This window comes from Zootoca vivipara, chromosome Z2 (genome assembly GCF_965207765.1).
Source record: "Zootoca vivipara chromosome Z2, rZooViv2.hap1.1, whole genome shotgun sequence".
NCBI lineage: Eukaryota > Metazoa > Chordata > Lepidosauria > Squamata > Lacertidae > Zootoca > Zootoca vivipara.
In genome coordinates this window covers 45499504-45516736 of record NC_142585.1, presented here as the reverse complement: position 1 = coordinate 45516736, position 17233 = coordinate 45499504, and the positions used below count along the sequence as shown (strand labels likewise).

The following is a 17233-nucleotide window of genomic DNA, read 5'->3' as shown; positions in this document are numbered from 1 at the left end:
CCCACTGCTGATTTCTGAGATTTCCTGCAGTACTCCCCATACAGCATTCAGCCTTCTGTTTTATTCATAAGGACTAACAACTTGATTTTGAAAGAAACAGCTGAATCCCACACCTGGTTTCATATTATATGCACTTTTAGCACATGCACAAAATCACAGAGTATGTAGATGTGGCAGCAGTAAGAAGGAAGTAGAGATCTGCAAATAATGGTACACATGTTCAATTGAATGGGGACTTCAGTTACAAAATATATTGGTGGTTTTTCGAGGCCAGAACAGGAAATTCCAATGCAATTACATAGATTAAGCTATCTTCTTTTCTTTTTTTTAAATAGAGGAAACCATATCTTCTTTGGGAGAACAGACGTCTTACATGAGCATTTGTTTAAGAGACCAGGGTGGTTTGGAGTTGCAGTTGGACCAGCTGTCTCATGAGGAGCTTAAGAGAAAGGTATTGTTTTCATGTTCCTTTACAGTTGTCCAGTATTTCTTTGGCATGCCAGCCTGCTTCTTCGTTTGGAACTCTGGTGTGGGTGATTTCTGGAGGATTGGGTCCAGGGAGAACTTGCATGATCTATAAATGTACAAGAGGCAGTTGCAGATTCCAGGCATCAGGATAGACTACTCTGTCCATAATTCCTGACCATTGTTCATGTTGACTGGAGCTGATGGGAGTTGTAGTCCAAAACATCTGGGGAACACCAGGGTGGGAAAGGCTAATGTAAGTAATATGCACTCTGCCCTGCCAAGCCACAAATATGCTGTGCCATTCTCCACTAAATGTAGTTTCCGAATACTTTTCAATAGTATCCCAATGCAGAGCACATTCCAATAATCCACATGAGAGCTTACAGTGCACAATACGTCTGTTTTTCTTTAGAGTGCTGCAAGATTCATGGGCATTTTTAAAATAAGAATTGTTCTTTCTCTGCATAACAAGGACCATTGCTCACATCCTGTGGTTGCTATGATTACAGATCAGAACCACATTGTGTACCTATTAAGAACTGTAATGAGTTTACCTATTACAACTGTAATGTATTTTTTGCATTGCCCTCAGGTCCTTATTGAAAGCTTGCCTTGGGCATCTTCTGTAGTTATTACTGTCATTAGCTTCATGGCTATTTTGGAATATTTATTGGCTTGGTGGTGTGTCTTATGCTTGTTAAACAATTCATTTTAAATGCATCCAAAATTACTGATTTAAAATAATTATTATGTAATTGTTAATTTAATGTTGGATATTGTATTTTAATTATGTTTTATGGTTATTGTATATTTGTCTTTGGACTATTCAGTTGTTAACTGCTTTAAGTAGAATTTTGTAGAAAATGTGGCAACAACCATCAGCCACCACCCCCATCATCATCATCTGTTTGGCTTATGTGAAAATGAGATGTTTGACTAGATGGGCCAGTGGCCCGATCCAATAGGCTCTTCTCATGTATTCAGATTCTTAACTCCCTGCCATGGGTTTCTTGGGGTATACACTCAGTTGGGGGAGGGGGGAAGGATGCATATACACTTCAAACATGAACAATTTCAACAGGCAGGCAATGCAGACCTACAGTGTATATTTTAATAAATTGGTTGTTGAAATCATGATGTATGAAGCAGGCTGAAAAATGTTAAGAGCTTTCAGTCTAAAAGCTTCCTCTTGCTTTTTCAGGTTGCTGAACTCCTCTCAGTCATGAAGGAGCTGCATTTGGCAAATCAAAACCTTAAAAAAAATCAACTTGAAATCTCCACATTGGATATTGTGGCAAAGGAAAGCCAGGATACTCTACAGAGTGAGGTGAGACTTAGTTTCCTGGTGCTGCTAAAGCTGGTGGAAGTGCAGCTTTATTTTTAAACATGATTTCTAGATACAGTGCTGCTTTTTCTGTTTCACACACACAGTAGGAAGTGATCGTGAACTTATGGTTGCCCTGTGGGTTGACATTTGCCAGGAGGGAGATGTGAAGTGCATCTCTGTTGATTTTTCTGGATCTGTTGGCTCCTTTTGATACCATCAACCATGGTGTCCTTCTTGGGAGTTAGTGGTGGGTGGCCATGCTTTTTTATGGGTCTGCTCATACTGCTTCCAAAAGGTGGTACTAGGGCAGAGATAGGGAACCTGGTTCCCTCCACATGTCATTGTACTACAGCTCCCATCAATGCCAGTTATCCTGGCAAGTGATCAGGGTTGATTGGAGTTGTAGTCCAAAAATAACTGGAGGGCACCAGATTCCCACCCCAATGTTAGATCTCTGCTTGACCATGTGTCATTAACACTTTTAGATTTCACAGAGTTTGGTTCCCACCCCATCCCTTGCTGTTCAGCATCCACCCGAAATCATTAAATGAGGTCAACTTGGGATTTAGAGTGTGATGTTATCACTAATTTAATGACCCAAAATTCTGGTTCATCTAATGTGAGACAGTTGAGATGATACATTAGAGGCTCAAATGGCTTGGTGGAGTGGAAGGTATTTGGGCACTGAGGAGACCAATTGCTTGATAGAGCTGAGGTTGGAGGCTGCAGTCTTGGGTTCTCAGTTCTTAAGCTTGAGAGCCCTTTGTTACTGGGTTCAGATTGAGTGCCTCCATTGTCGACTCATTCTCAGTGTTTGTATCCAGGGTCCAGCTGGAAGGTGAGGCTGCAACATTATTAATGCATTATTGGTGTGACACTGGACCCCACATAGCCTGATACTATGTGCAGAAGCTCATGTGTGTGTGTGTGTGTGTTTAAAAGGGACTATGTTAACTTCTGGTTGTAAGCATATTGGAGGCTTCTGAGTGTCTCCCTGCATTTCTGTCTTGATCTGAGGCCCCAATACTAGATCTGGGTTTTTACAAGGTAGCTGTTTCTTAAAGCAGAAGTGCTGCTTTGAGGGAGATGTTTGCTGCAATTTGCGCTGCTCTCCTCAAGAGGCTACTGTTCCCCTGCAACTGTCAACAGAAAACAACAACAGTGGCATTTATATAACACTTTTGAGTTTTTTCAGAGTGGTTCACATATAGTGTCTAATTCTACTCCTTTAAAAAAATCCTGTAAGTTTGGCCAAGATTGTGTGTGTGTTGTTTTTTACACATTTTTTTATCCAGTTTTTCTCAAAAACAATGCAGTTCGCAGCCAAGAAAAACCAATTAATAAGAACACAAAGTGATTAAGTAATGCCCCATGTTATTACCATAATTAATAATGAAGATAAAGACTATACAAATTTCAGCAACCACAGTCAAAAATCCAAGCAGATGGAGCAGGAGGAACAAAAACCAGCTTTCATGAAAATGAAAGACCCCAAAGCCTTCTTGAAGAGCCAGGTCTTAACCTTATGTCTCAAAGGACCAGAGTGCTTGGACTTGATGGGCCTCCCTGAGGAGGTCATTCTGTGGACCTGGCATTGCAAATGAAAAAGCTCCAATACTACTGGATACCTAGCAAATTTAACTGAGAAAAGTATTTTTGTTTAGTTTTATTTCTAAGCTTTCTACTCCATCCCTCATCATAAATCATAAATAATCTCAGGGCGAGACATATATTTTACATATATTTTAATCTCAGTTTAAAATATAATAGAATTGGGGCAGGGAACCTTTTTGGAGATGCTGGGGGTTGAATCTGAGGCCTTCTGCATGCAATGCAGATGCTTTTACCTCTGAGTTGTGGCCCTTTCCCTGAATACACAAGTACTTCTGCTACACCAGGGATGGTAAACTCTCAGGACCGGGGACCCAATGTGACCCTTCAGGCTTCACACTCCTCCAGGCACAGCTTTGAACCTGTGTGTGTTTTGCCTGGTTGGAATATGTCCTTGAACTCAGAGAATACCAGTGGCTTGCAGGCAAGGTAGAGGCATTCTCAGAGCAAATGGCCACATTCGAGCCAGAAACAAATATTCAAGGAGGGTGCAAGGAAGGGTCAGTAGGTTGTGTGGCCTGGGGAGAGTCCTAAAGACCAGATAGAGAGTCCTGGTAGGCTGCATTTGGTCCCTGGGCCTTAGGTTCCCATTAGGCTAAACTATGCAAAGGTAAGAGCATGATGTAGTGGTTAGAGTGTTTGACTAGGACCTGAGAGACCAGGGTTTAAAACACTGCCCAGCCATGAAACTCACTAGGTAATTTTGGGTCAATCACAATCCCTCAGGGTTGTAACAAATATAAAATGAGGAAGAAGAGAAACATCTATACCACCTTGAGGTCATTGGAGGAAAGGTAGGATATATATACACACTGTACAATAGTGCCTATAGCACCTTTCTCGGGAGATTGTGGACTCTCCTTTGCCATCTAGCCTCTCCTTAAATGCCTTCAGGGATGCTGTAGTTGCAATGCAGATCCGGCATTGTTGGTGCAGATGGTCACCAAGATCGCTTCCAGGTCTGTGAGTCTACAATTCAGTAGGGGACCATGGAACAAGGTCTCAGAAGTTGCATGGAGCTTGCAAAAAGTAGAGATGGGGGAAAGACAGATCTTAAGGTTGACAGAATAAATGGTTTTCAAATGGGGTTAGACAGATTCTTGGATAGATTTATCAACAGCTATTAGTTCCTGGTAGCTAAATGCAACCTTCAAATTCAGAAGCAGTTTGTCTGATTGTCAGAAGCAGTTTGTCTGATTATGGGCTGGGGGGAGGCAGCAGTGGATGACAGTAGCCTTCATGCCCTGGTGGAGGACTGCAGAAGCACCTGACTGGTTGCTCTTGGAAAAATGATGTTGGCCAAGTGTTCTCCACCACTCATTTCAGTCTGTTCTAATCTGATATCTAATATGGCCTTAATCCCAGAATCTGCATGTTAAATTGTTTTTTTTTTTGGGGGGGGAATATTGCCTGGAAACTTGCTTTCCTCTCCCCCTCCAGCTCCCCCCCCCCCAAATGTTTCACAGTGCTTCTGGCACCAGTGTGCAAAACAATCCTATTTCTTCTTGAAGAGTAGCACACATACACAGATATATGTACTGTATGTATTTTTATATTTAATGTCTGTCTTGGGCATTTCATAGCCCTATATTTTTTAGCAAAATAAGAGAAACTGGAAAAAGTTGTCTTTCAGATAATTGCATATGCTCTTAAAAGAGTTATGCTGTCAAAGAGTGTGATATGCTCAGAACAGATAAGTACTATTCTGTTTTGTTGTATTTATTATGTGTCTTTTTTGGGCCTTATCCGTTATTCCATCCCCCCTACAATATGCCTGTGAGGTAGGTTAAGCTGAGACAGTGGCTGTCAGGGATATTGTGATTGGAGATTGTTGAACTACTCTTACCATCAATGTTTGACCAAAATCTCCTCCTGTAACTTCATTGTCATCTGGGGCAAAATTTTGCCCTCTTCTATCTAACGGCCCTTCAGGTGCTTACACGGCTTTCTCCAAGATAAGCACCCCAGTTCCATCAACATTTCCCTACAGGACTGCACTCCTGACCCTCTTCATTGACTTTTTCCGAAGTCATTTGTCCAAATCCTTGAAATGCAGTACCCAGAACTGAAACATACATTCCTGGGTTATACCAACATATCTTGTAGGCAGTTTTTTGTAGGTAGTTTTTTTTTTGTATTTTCATAGGGAAGGGAGGCTTAATGCCCTTGCCCTGTTCTGCAGCACAACAGTGCTGATCCAGATCTCTTCCCTAATTTGGCCCTCAGCTCTGTACAGCATTGAGTGTGCCACCCGCATTGAATAAATATTAGAATACTGAATTGGTAAAATTCTGGGTAAAAAGGTAAAGAGACCCCTGACTCTTAGGTCCAGTTGTGACCGACTCTGGGGTTGCGGTGCTCATCTCACATTGTTGGCCGAGGGAGCTGGTGTACAGCTTCCAGGTCATGTGGCCAGCATGACAAAGCCGCTTCTGGCGAACCAGAGCAGCGCACGGAAACGCCGTTTACCTTCCCGCTGTAGTGGTGCCTTTTTATCTACTTGCACTTTGACATGCTTTCGAACTGCTAGGTTGGCAAGAGCAGGGGCCGAGCAACGGGAGCTCACCCCGTGGCGGGGATTTGAACCGCCAACCTTCTGATTGGCAAGCCCTAGGCTCTGTGGTTTAACCCACAGCACCACCCGCGTCCCATAAATTCTGGGTAGTGGGGCTTATTTTAACATATTGGAATCCGCTTCATTTGATGCTGCTATGGGATTTGTTCATTCCTCTCAACCAGCACATGATGCCCATCAAGATATAACTCTCTGAGTCCAGGACTTTCTCTTGGCTGTTTTAAAAAATGTACCATTTTTTCTTTCTGTGAAGACAGCAGAAACACAATCCTGCTAAGCCCCCACCATAGAGTCTTCCTAAGTCATGTCTCCCTTGGGTTGCCACAGCTCTGAGCAGTATGGGGTGCCTTCGGGCTCCAAAAGAGAGATAAAAAAGGTTGTTTTTCTGCTGTCCTCTGAACATCTGCTTTCAGATGTGCTGAGTCCTGCCTCTGGGACTCATGGGATCTTTGCAAACCAAGCATATCAACTATTCATTTAGGAAAAAACACATTCTCAAGGTTTTTCATTGCCATGGGATGATTTGAAAGAGGAAGCTTTTTCCTTCTCCTGGCCTTGAGCCACATATTTTACATATTTTTAAAAAATTGGTCAAGCATTAAAAGTCTCTTCCTTGGGGTGCAGCAATTTCTCCATCACTCAGAAGCTAACACCTGAAGTCTTGCTTGCTTCTTTGGTGGCCTTTTAAAGTAGATCAACACAATTTTAGTAACTTGGTGCTAGTCAGGAAGGAGCTCTTGGTGACTGTATGCTTTCTCGTATCAAGTTTCAGAGGCAGTATGCTTCTGAAGACCATTTGCTGGGGAACAATGGGGGGGGGAAGTATCTTGCCTTCATGTCCTTCTTAGGTGCATAAGAGCCCTGCTGGATAAAGCCAACTGTCAGGCCTCTGTTTATACACTTGGAGTTCTATCCAGTGTTAGTTCTACTCCGGGAAGATCCATTGGAATCAATGGACATGACTTACATGTCCACTAATTCCAGAAGGTCTACTCTGAATAAAACTTAGTTGGATATAATCCTTGATGCTTTTTTACTCTCTTAGGTAATGTATGAAGCTAGCCTTAAGGAAGAGCAATCTGAGGTCTTAATAAAATAAAATATTTTTCTTTTCAGTAAACTTTTTCTCACATGACCCAAATCTCCCATTGGCTCTTAATAGTGGGGCACCAAGGGCCTGGCATCAAGAATCCACCACTTAGTTCAGGCATCCCCAAACTGCGGCCCTCCAGATGTTTTGGCCTACAACTCCCATGATCCCTAGCTAAGAGGACCAGTGGTCAGGGATGATGGGGATTTTAGTCCAAAACATCTGGAGGGCTGAAGTTTGGGGATGCCTGACTTAGTTCATAGATAGGGTTCAAACAATGACTTTGACCACTCAGACTGGCCATTGGCTTTCCTGGATCCTGGCTTGTTTTCTGATTTCTAATTTCCAGCTATGCCTTAGCTTGATCTCTCTGCAAGGGTGAAGAAGCTCTGACCCACAAGCCTAATGAGGCACACCAGGCCTTCTCATTTGTCTTTTCAGGTTGTTTTGGTGCAACCATGCCTATATATCAGGCATCCCCAGACTTTGGCCCTCCAAATGTTTTGGACTACAATTCCCATCATCCCTGACCACTGGTCCTGTTAGCTAGGGATCATGGGAGTTGTAGGCCAAAACATCTGGAGGGCCACAGTTTGGGGATGCCTGCTATATATGATTTTACATGTGAGGCAGGTAAAAACATGGCTGTTGCTTGCAAGCATTGCTAATCAGCTGCTTGTCCATGTGGGCAAAAGCAGTTCACGTGCCACCATTATTTTATCAGGTGATTGACAAGTGACTGCTCCCCACTGCCACTTGAAATGTGAAGTCCTGAGGGGAAAGATGGGAAAATGGAAGAAAACTAATCCCTCATTTCCCTCCAACCCCTTTTTGCCCCCTACAATTGAAAAATGCTGGACTATGAAATATTTTCTTTTGGAATGAATGATGAATAAAATGTTTAAGTCAATACATTCATATTTTTACACCTCCAAAGTGATGTCTAAAAACTCTGTAATAGGAAGACTTTTAAGTAAGACTGTGTACAAAATTGGATTATTACAGTTTCTGTACCCAGAGGACAAAAGCAAGTCCTGAGTTGTACACTGAGATTACAATTGCCAAATGCAAGATAGGGGACATGGCCTTTGTTGCAAGAGAAGGAAGGAGGATTCAGTACCTTCTTTGCTTGTGGGCTTCCTCTTGTTGACATGTTTGGTGGATCTGCTTCAATCCTCTTGACTGGGCCTCCAAAGACCAGGAGGTGGGTGAAAGTACAGAGCAACACAAAAGAACAGAAAGTGTTTGCAATACTTTCAAAACACAACTAAACATCAAACATTAAAAGCTGCCATCAGATGTCTTCTGATTCATATAGTTGTTTATTTCCTTGACATCTGACAGGAGGGCATTCCACAGGGTGGGTGCAACTACTGAGAAGGCCCTCTGCCTGGTTCTCTGAAACCTCACTTGTTGCAGTGGGGGAACTGCCAGAAGGCCCTCGGAGCTGGACCTCAGTGTCCTAGCTGGACAATGAGGGCAGAGACGCACCTTCAGGTATACAAGGCCAAGACCATTTAGGGCTTTAAAGGTCAGCACCAACACTTTGAATTGCACTTGGAAATGTACTGGGACCGAATGTAGATCCTTGTTATCCGTGTTATATGGTCCTGGCGGCCACTCCCAGTCACCAGTCTAGCTGCCTCATTCTGGATTAATTATAGTTTCTGAGTCACCTTCAAAGGTAGCCCCATGTAGAGCGCATGGCAGTAGTCCAAGCAAGAGATAACCAGAGCATGTACCACTCCAGCAAGACAGTGCACAGGCGGGTAGGGTATCAGCCGTCACTGCTAGACAGCCATCCTGGACACAGAATTAATCTGCGCCTCCATGGACTGCTGTGGATCCAAAATGACCCCCATGCTTTGCATCTCCAGTCACGCCATTAGTTTTTAGAAATTCTTGAAAAATGTGCTGGCAAATAAAAATAATAAAAAGAAGCAGAAACTGGTAATGATAACTCAGAAAATGACACTGATTAAATTTTATGTAGTATACATTGAGTCTTCTCCCCCCCCCAAAAAACCCCCTGCTTTTTCTCAGCTCTTTTTATGGAAATGAGTGCTTTATGTCTGCTTCACACTGTGAAGGCCTAGAGATGTAATGATTTTCAGAATGCACAATAGCTTTCTTTGTTTTTCCTATAATGTTGATGGTTTCTTCTGTTTTTTACTTTTTTTACTTTTTGCTAGCTCTTCATAAATTGACAAAACCAAAGAGATACTTAGGTTTCTTACAGTTTGGCAGCTTATAGGCTCCCTTTGTAATTATTGTATGATTAAACTGTACTTTGAATATTCAAAACATGGTAATTTTATAACAGACCCAAGTTATGCACAATACATTTTATGTTTCTAAAATAACAAAGTGATATTTGACCTGTAGATTTTAGAACAGGGATGGAGAAACAGTGCTTCCTTTAGAACAGGGATGGAGAAACCTTTTCAGCCCAAGGGCTACATTCTCGTGTTGGGAACCTTCTGGGGAATGCATGTCAGAGACAAAGTGGGTGGAGCAATGGATATGGCTCTTACTTTGAATAGTCAGCTGTATTTAAGCCACACAGAAGTCAGAGGTTTATATTTGCATACTAGGGGTGCCATACGTCTGTTCCCCCCCCCAATGTCCTCTTTTTCAGGTTTAAAATGTCTGTCTGGATGGATTTTTAAAATGTGGCAGAATGTCCAGGTTTTTTTTGTTTGGTACCATTACGGGTCTCGTGTAGTTGTCTTGATTATTTATTTATTTTGCTTTTCTGCCTGTGGGATCTCCCTCCAAGCCCCTGGATCACCTTACCCAACCTCTCTTCCCTCTTCTGCTGCAGGGATAAACAGGGACAAGCTCACTTTCCCCTCTTCCTTATCAACATTCCACTCCATACTTCCAGGAATCTCCCAAGGGAAAGAAAAGGTGAGGGAGGGAGGCTGCTGGGGTTTACACAGCCACTTCCTGCCAATCAAGAGCCTGCCAGCTACCCCTGCCAGCCAATGAAAGTTCTGACCATTCATAAAAATAAATACTCTTGCCACACTCCACCCCAGCCACACACAGGCACCAGAAATCCAAACCTCTTTCTTTCTCTTTCCCCCAGCATTTCAGTTTCCCTATGAAATATACAAGCTTCTCTTGGAACCGGAGCAGCTCAAATATTCTTGTGGCCCTTGCTCTCTATCCTGCCTTCTCCATCCCTCCAGCTCCCAGCACAATGCAGCCAGCAGCAGCCACATGCTGACATGACATGCAAGTTCATTGGCCCTAGCTCTCTTCCCCTCCACCACCAACCAGCCCCACTTTACTCCGCTAATCTGGAAGGTATCAGGTGTGTGTGGAGGAGAGGATGTGGCAGGGAGAGAGAGATGAATTGGCCCAACTTGGAAAGAAGCTTTCCATCTGGTGTGGAAATTTGCAGACTCTGCTCCTTTCACCACTTCCCCCTCCCAACCTCAACCCGCCCCTCTTGCCGGCATTGCAAGTACAGTATGGCAAAGGCACGCTAACTGACTGAACTCTGTTTCGGCTGCACAAAAAGGATGTTTAAATTTTGATCCCCCACCTCACCCGTTCCTCTCCCTTCTTCCACTCTTTGAAAGAAACACACAGGCAGCTCACTGCTTTCACGCCTCCAAAGGTAAGTGAGTTCAACAACAACAACAACAACAACAACAACAACAACAACAACAACAACAACGAAAGCAATAATAACCCCCAACCCCTGTTTTATATTGTTGATGCCAGAAGTGGGGAGCAGGGGTGAGATTGCAAAGGTGGGAAGAATACAACAGGACCAGCCCACCCAGAGCTGAAAGCGAGGGACAGTCAGTGCCTGGGTAACTTTGGCTCCTGTCTCTGTCTAACCAGAACTACTGTGGTGGTTTTCTTGTCAGGTGCTAGTCAGTCTAGGAGGAATAACTTTCTCCAAGTTTTAATTTTGTATCCTCGTCATTAAGTATTCATTATTATGATGGCTGTTTATTTATTTAGGGAAAGAATGGGAATCCAAATTATAGGCAAGCAGCATGGTGGCTTTGGTTGCTTTGGAGGGGTGGGGGTAAACAAGGACCAGAATCTGCAAAAATTGGAAATCTGACCAAGAAAATAATCAAAGAAAATGTGAACTTCCAAAACATTTAACATTTAACTTTTGAGAGCTGGCTTCTGGAAGATATTAATGTCCTATCTATGTGGCTGTTGTAATTAAAACAGAAAAATATAAACAGCCAACTTGCCACATTTGGGACTTTTCCATTTCCATTACACATGCCTTATGGCACCACATGCCTTAAAACCCAGTGGGATTTCACAACTGGGAGTCTTGGGAAGGAAGTGGTAAATCAGCAGGATTTTTAAATTCAACTAACACAATAGAAAATTTCTTTGGGAGCTGTAGCAAAACCTTGCTTGGTAGCCCTGGTTTATTTCTGCATATGAAAGTTAAGAACATTGCCACTCACAATATATCACAACTTCTATAGCCTACATATAGTAGGAGTACCAGTATTTAAAATGAGAGACATCAGTATTTAAAATGAGAGACATCATCCATAGTTAAAAGTAGAGGTTGGCAAATGTTTCCTCTTTTTTCCTCTTCAAAATATGATAACCCTACCATACACACACCCCTTCATTCACACAAGCACACAACATGCTCATAGTTTAGTGAAACATTCCAGCAGGACAATTGCACTGAAGTTGGGTTGGTAAAGAGATGTGGCCTAAGGAGAGTCCTGAGTGCTGGGTGCAGAGCTTTGAGGGTTGCTCCTGGGCCTGAAGTTCCTAACCCCCCTTCTTTGGAACATGTAAACTTGAATGCTTGAGGGTGTTCTGAAAAGCTGACATGTAGTAGGGCCATGATCTACTGAGAACCTTTCCCCAGCCAAATTCCTTGCACTCTGCTCAGGTGGTGTTTTGGTAGATTTGGTCCCATGCTGCAAAGGAGCATGGGGTGGTGGGAACCCCCTTTTTAAACAGATGAAAACCAGCTTATTGGCCATTGGACAGGGAAGGGGCAGTTTTCTTTCCCTTGTGCAGATGATCATAGCATTAGCATATATGAAATGACTCTTTGTGCAACCCAAACTATTGGGTCCAGAGAGAGGAATATGCATGTCAGCTCAGTTTGCTGATGTGGTGCCCCATGAAACTCCCACACATTTGGGAGTTCCTTCCTGTGCATGTGGTGCTGGATCAGAGCATGGGAACATGTTCTGATACTTGTGTGCTCCCCATCCATCCTACCTATACCATAGAAGGCTGAAGCATCAATAATCCCATAAATATTTGAACCCAATATCTCTTTTGGCTACATAAATTTGGTCTAGCTTTAAAAGTTACAGTGGAACACGTCTTTTTTTATTTATAACTGCAGCAGAAATTTTAAAAATGAATTTTCAACCTCATTAAGAAAATGAGTAGACAACCTCAGTTAGGTTTAAGCAGTGCTATTGCCTTAATTCATAAACTAAAACACAGAAGGGCAGCCAAGCTAGTTTGTTGGAGCAAGCACAAAAAAAGAGTCAACAGGCACCTTAAAGACCAACTGATTTATTGTAGCCATCAGATGCATTAGACAAAATGGGCCCTAGTCCTTGAAAGCTTGTGCCATAATAAATCCAGTCTTTGTGGTTCTGAGATATTGGTGGAGAATAGATTCATAGCCTTGTTAGACAAGTACTGAAACTGCTCCCCCATTGCCTGCCATAAAACTAGGAGGAAACACTAGGCAGCCCACAGACCTGGCATGTGCCCAAGCTTGGCACTTGAATGTCATGCATGCTGACTAACAACCCAATCTAACACATGCTTGCTTGGAAGTTAGTGCCCAAATTGAAGCTTTAGCTGTTGTGTGGTGTACATTCGGTCTTAGCCTCATGTCCAGCCTTGTATTTTTGGGTGAGGATTATATTGCTTGAATTATTCAACAGTTTACATGCCACTCATCCCATCCGCCCATGATTTTTCAGTTCCTCTCCTCCCCTACCACAGCTTGGCTTGTTCTTCTCTGAACAGGGGTGGCAAGTGAAATGAAGGCCTCCTTCCTCCTTCCAGGGTCTGACGTGCTGCTATGCAGCATTTCAGATGCAAGTAGACATGGGAAATCAATTTCCCCTAGGGCTACGGCCACCACCTTTGGAGAAAACTCAATTTCCGAGATTTATTTGCATCTGACACACTTTGCAGCAGCATACTAGATGCTGGAGCAGGGAGAGATGCCCCTCTCACTTTCTGCCAGTGAAACAGCAACTGCTTCATAAGTGAATAAGAGGGAAAGAAATTGGGGAAGGGATGAACTGGGATCTGACTGTGTTACATCATTGACTAGGATCAGAACAGGGTTTGAATTGATTTTTGAATTGACTCAGATCATGCCGAACAATTTACTGTCTCCTTTTGAATGGTGCAGGAGTAGTTCAGCTTAGTCTTGATCTTATCCAATTCAAATTTGGGAGAATTCATCCCTTGCTTGAAGTATCCAAGTCCTGCATTGCTGACAGCCATGGTCAATATTCATGAATTTTAATTGATTGCTTTTTAAAATTGGTATCTTTTTGGATCCTTTTGATGCCCTCTAATCTAATGTTTGTTACTCTGTTCCAGGCATATATTTTTTTCAATTTCATTTTTTAAAAAAAGACATGACTTATTTGTACATGTTTCATATCACCAGATTTTGTTTTGCGAGCGCTACATTTTTCATATCATTCCATTCATTTGTGTAGTTCCTTGAAAGAACAGAAGAAAGTCAGACTCTGACAGAAGCTTTCAATGACCAGACAAACAGCCAGAGCGGCCAATCTACTGAGACGCCCAATGAGGTGGGATTTTTGTCTAGTGTGTTTAAATAGTTTTAATAGCCCTTTCCTTTTGGAATTTGTATACAGGTCTGAGCTTCAAGTGACTCAGTATGTTTACTCTTGTAGAAATTTGGTTTACTTAGTTTGTGCTTTGGCTCACTTCAAATCAGAACACTGGCATATCTGGCCGACTGACAGCAGCTCAGCTGTCCACGGACACGAGTCGTTTCTAGCCCTACTTGGAGATGCTGAGGGTTGAACCTTAGATCTTCTGCTGCAGCCTTTCTTATTAAATGGAAGAGGTGTCAGAGTTATGAGCAGCACAGCCTCCAACAATCATATCAACAAGTGTGGTAAAGCAGGCACTGTGCCAGGTTACCTGAAGGAACAAATACTTATTGTGTTGCATATTTAATTGGACCCTCTGGGAGCCCCTGCCAAGTGAGGTATGACTGGTGGCTCACCACCTTTGGGTGGTAGCAGCCCAGCTGTGGAATGCAGAAAAGTGACGTTGTAGTGGTGAAGATATTTTGGACGTTGGTGGTTTTTTTTTTAAATAACCCTTTAAAATTGGGCTAAAATATTGTTGATGTTACTCAAGAGTCTGGAATTGTTCTTCTCAGCTCTTGGAATTTTTTTAACAGGGCACTATATGTTCTTGTTTTTATGGTTTCATAATATAGGTTTTATAATATAGGGACCCAGGTGGCGCTGTGGGCTAAACCACTGAGCCTAGGGCTTGCTGATCAGAAGGTTGGCGGTTCGAATCCCTGTGACGGGGTGAGCTCCTGTTGCTTGGTCCCAGCTCCTGCCAACCTATTTCAATTACAGTCACATATAAAATTAAATGAAGCATTCCATCCTATGTGGGAAAATTGGGAGATGCCTCTTCTAAGATGTGACCTGCATATTATATAGGAAAACAAAGTATTTTTTAAAATGCTAGATCGATTATTGTTTTGTCATTTTCAAATTTATGCAGAATTAGTTGATTCATTGACTAAAACATGGAGGATTAATCAACCTAAGATTACTTTAATTGAGGGATAGCTTTTCTAAAAAGTATTGGAGCCTTCACTTTCTCATGAGAGATACTTCCAAGGAAACCTTGTTAGTTCCCCTATGACAGCTCTTTATTTCTTTTTCTTCCACCCTGAAGAAACCAGTATCAAATTGGTGTTCATTAGTGTTGATACTAATGAGTGGTATGTGGAATAATTTTACTGAGACTGTCTTTTCTAATGTAGATTAATCCCTTCTAAGAAGATAAAGTCTTATTATGTAAAGATCACAGCCCCCAAAGTAATAGAACATTGGCATACCTGTCTCTAGTTATTATTTTAAAGAAAAGAAGTAAGTGTATTTTTTTTCCTAGCAGGCAACACCTTCAGATTATTCGGATATACAGTGTGTGAATCTAAATAAGCCTGGGTTTGAACATGAGCTGGCTGATGGCAAATGCTTTGGCAGAAGCACAACAGGGGAAAAAGGCGAAGCTCAAGAGAGTGGTTTGCTCATGTCTCTTTTAAATGAAAATGGAGTGGCACTTCTTGGATCTAGGTAAGCGGGTGGCTTAGACACAGCACTTTTAACAGTTGTTATATTGCAAAAGAGAGGAAAGCAATTGTGTTAAAAGTGAATTTAGATAACGGAGCTCTCTAATTTACCTGGGAGATTGGCAAGCCTCCTTCAGAGTCGTTTTAGTCCATCATGCAATTAAGTAATTAGGAGATGTAAAGCGCAGTCAGAGACATCAGTTACAAGATGCATTTTCCTTCACGGCAAGATGGCAACATATAGGGAATCAGCCTCCTTAGGGGGGCAAAAGGGTGAAGATAAACCATACAAAATAACAGAGCAAAGACCTCACAGTTCCTTCCAGGCAAATAGAAGAAGATTGTCCAAATGGTTGGGAGTTGCAAAGCTCTGAAAATTGTGAGCTGGGAGTAGTTAAATCAAGCTCCTGCCCCAAAGTTACAAAACGCCCACTTCCATTCTTGCTGCCTGCAAATAATAGGAATGATTCCAGGAAAAAGGGGTATAGGCAAAGAAGACCTCAAAACTTGCTTCCCATGACCATCTGTCTGGTGGGAACAATCTTTATGATTTATATTTGAATATTGCTGAATGTGATTTCATTATTGTATTTTGATTTATAAGCTGCCTTGAAAATTTTATATTCTGAAAGGCAGAGTACAAATAGTTACAACAAATAAATGGTACTGGTTTAGCCCTATATAGGACCCTCATTGATCCACACTGCATTTATGGCAGTGATTGCTGCATTATATGAATGTGATTAGGGACATTCAGAGAGAGCTGCTACTTTGTTTGAAGTCAGGGGTCACTAATGCTCAGCAGCCAGATTCCTTCTGAAATGAATGATACTAATTGCTGTTCATCCTTCATCAGCTGAAAAGGATAAGTTAATATTACGGTAGTCACTAAAGCAATGTGGAATGGCAGATGAGAGATCTTCAGATACAAATCTAGAACATTGCCACCTTTCTCAACCTTACATCAAAGTTTGCTATGAAGCATTTCCCTTCCAGAATTTTTAGGACTCTGATACACCATTCATCCTAATGTTTTCATGTAAATTCTCTCAGCCTGATTGGTGCCAAGGCAATAGTGTTGGGTAACTTCTCACGAATGGCATTAAAAACACACTCAGCATTCTTTCTTTCAACTGCCAGCCTTCTAAATGCCTCTGTTTTCAGTCCAGGCCTTTATTTCAAATGGCACAAAACATCTCTTTATTGACATAATTGAAATTAATGACAGGATTTGTTTTGGAGTGTAATGTCCTTCTATTTAGTTTCCATTGGATTGTAAAATTGCTTTCCAAGCTGACGTCCATAAGCCTTTAGTAGTATATAGAGCTATGCCAACTGCGGGAGGCAGTGCAAGACAGGAGTGCCTGGCATGCTCTGGTCCATGGGGTCACGAAGAGTCGGACACGACTAAACAACTAAACAACAACAACAGAGCTATGCCTATTGCTTCTGATGGAGTATGCTTCCAACATGTTTTCAGACTGATTTGTGGTATTAAAATAGAAGGCAGCTTGACTATGTGGGGATCCCAGAGGTTGCAAATTTCTTCCCTGGTGCTTGCAGGGTCCCCTCCCTGATCCTACCCCATAATTTACACTAGTCTTTAAAGAAGCATTCTACTGTAGCCTATGGTAATGTTACCAGATTTTTTTCAATTAATCCGGGGACACTTTTCAACTTCAGTAGGGAATGATAGGATTTTGTCACGGGACTGATTTGTAAATCCGGGGACTGTCCCGGGAAACAGGGACGTCTGGTAACCTTAGCCTATGGAATAGGTTGTGGCGTGTACTTGGTGTAGTTTATTCCTCTGGT

General features: G+C 42.2%; 1 protein-coding gene across 10 annotated transcripts in view; it reads left to right on the top strand.

Moving 5' to 3' along the window:
• CDK5RAP2 (CDK5 regulatory subunit associated protein 2) overlaps positions 1-17233 on the top strand; it is a 128526-nt gene that overhangs the window by 60498 nt on the left and 50795 nt on the right. For 5 of the 10 annotated variants that reach the window (XM_088665028.1, XM_060270291.2, XM_088665026.1 and 2 more), the window contains exons 17-20: positions 336-451; positions 1670-1795; positions 13788-13883; positions 15241-15422. In XM_088665028.1, the coding sequence (XP_088521154.1) occupies positions 336-451; positions 1670-1795; positions 13788-13883; positions 15241-15422 (520 nt within the window). Of the gene's footprint in view, positions 1-335; positions 452-1669; positions 1796-13787; positions 13884-15237; positions 15423-17233 lie in introns of all 10 variants that reach the window. The other 5 variants (XM_035113723.3, XM_088665027.1, XM_088665025.1 and 2 more) reach the window with 1 other exon arrangement.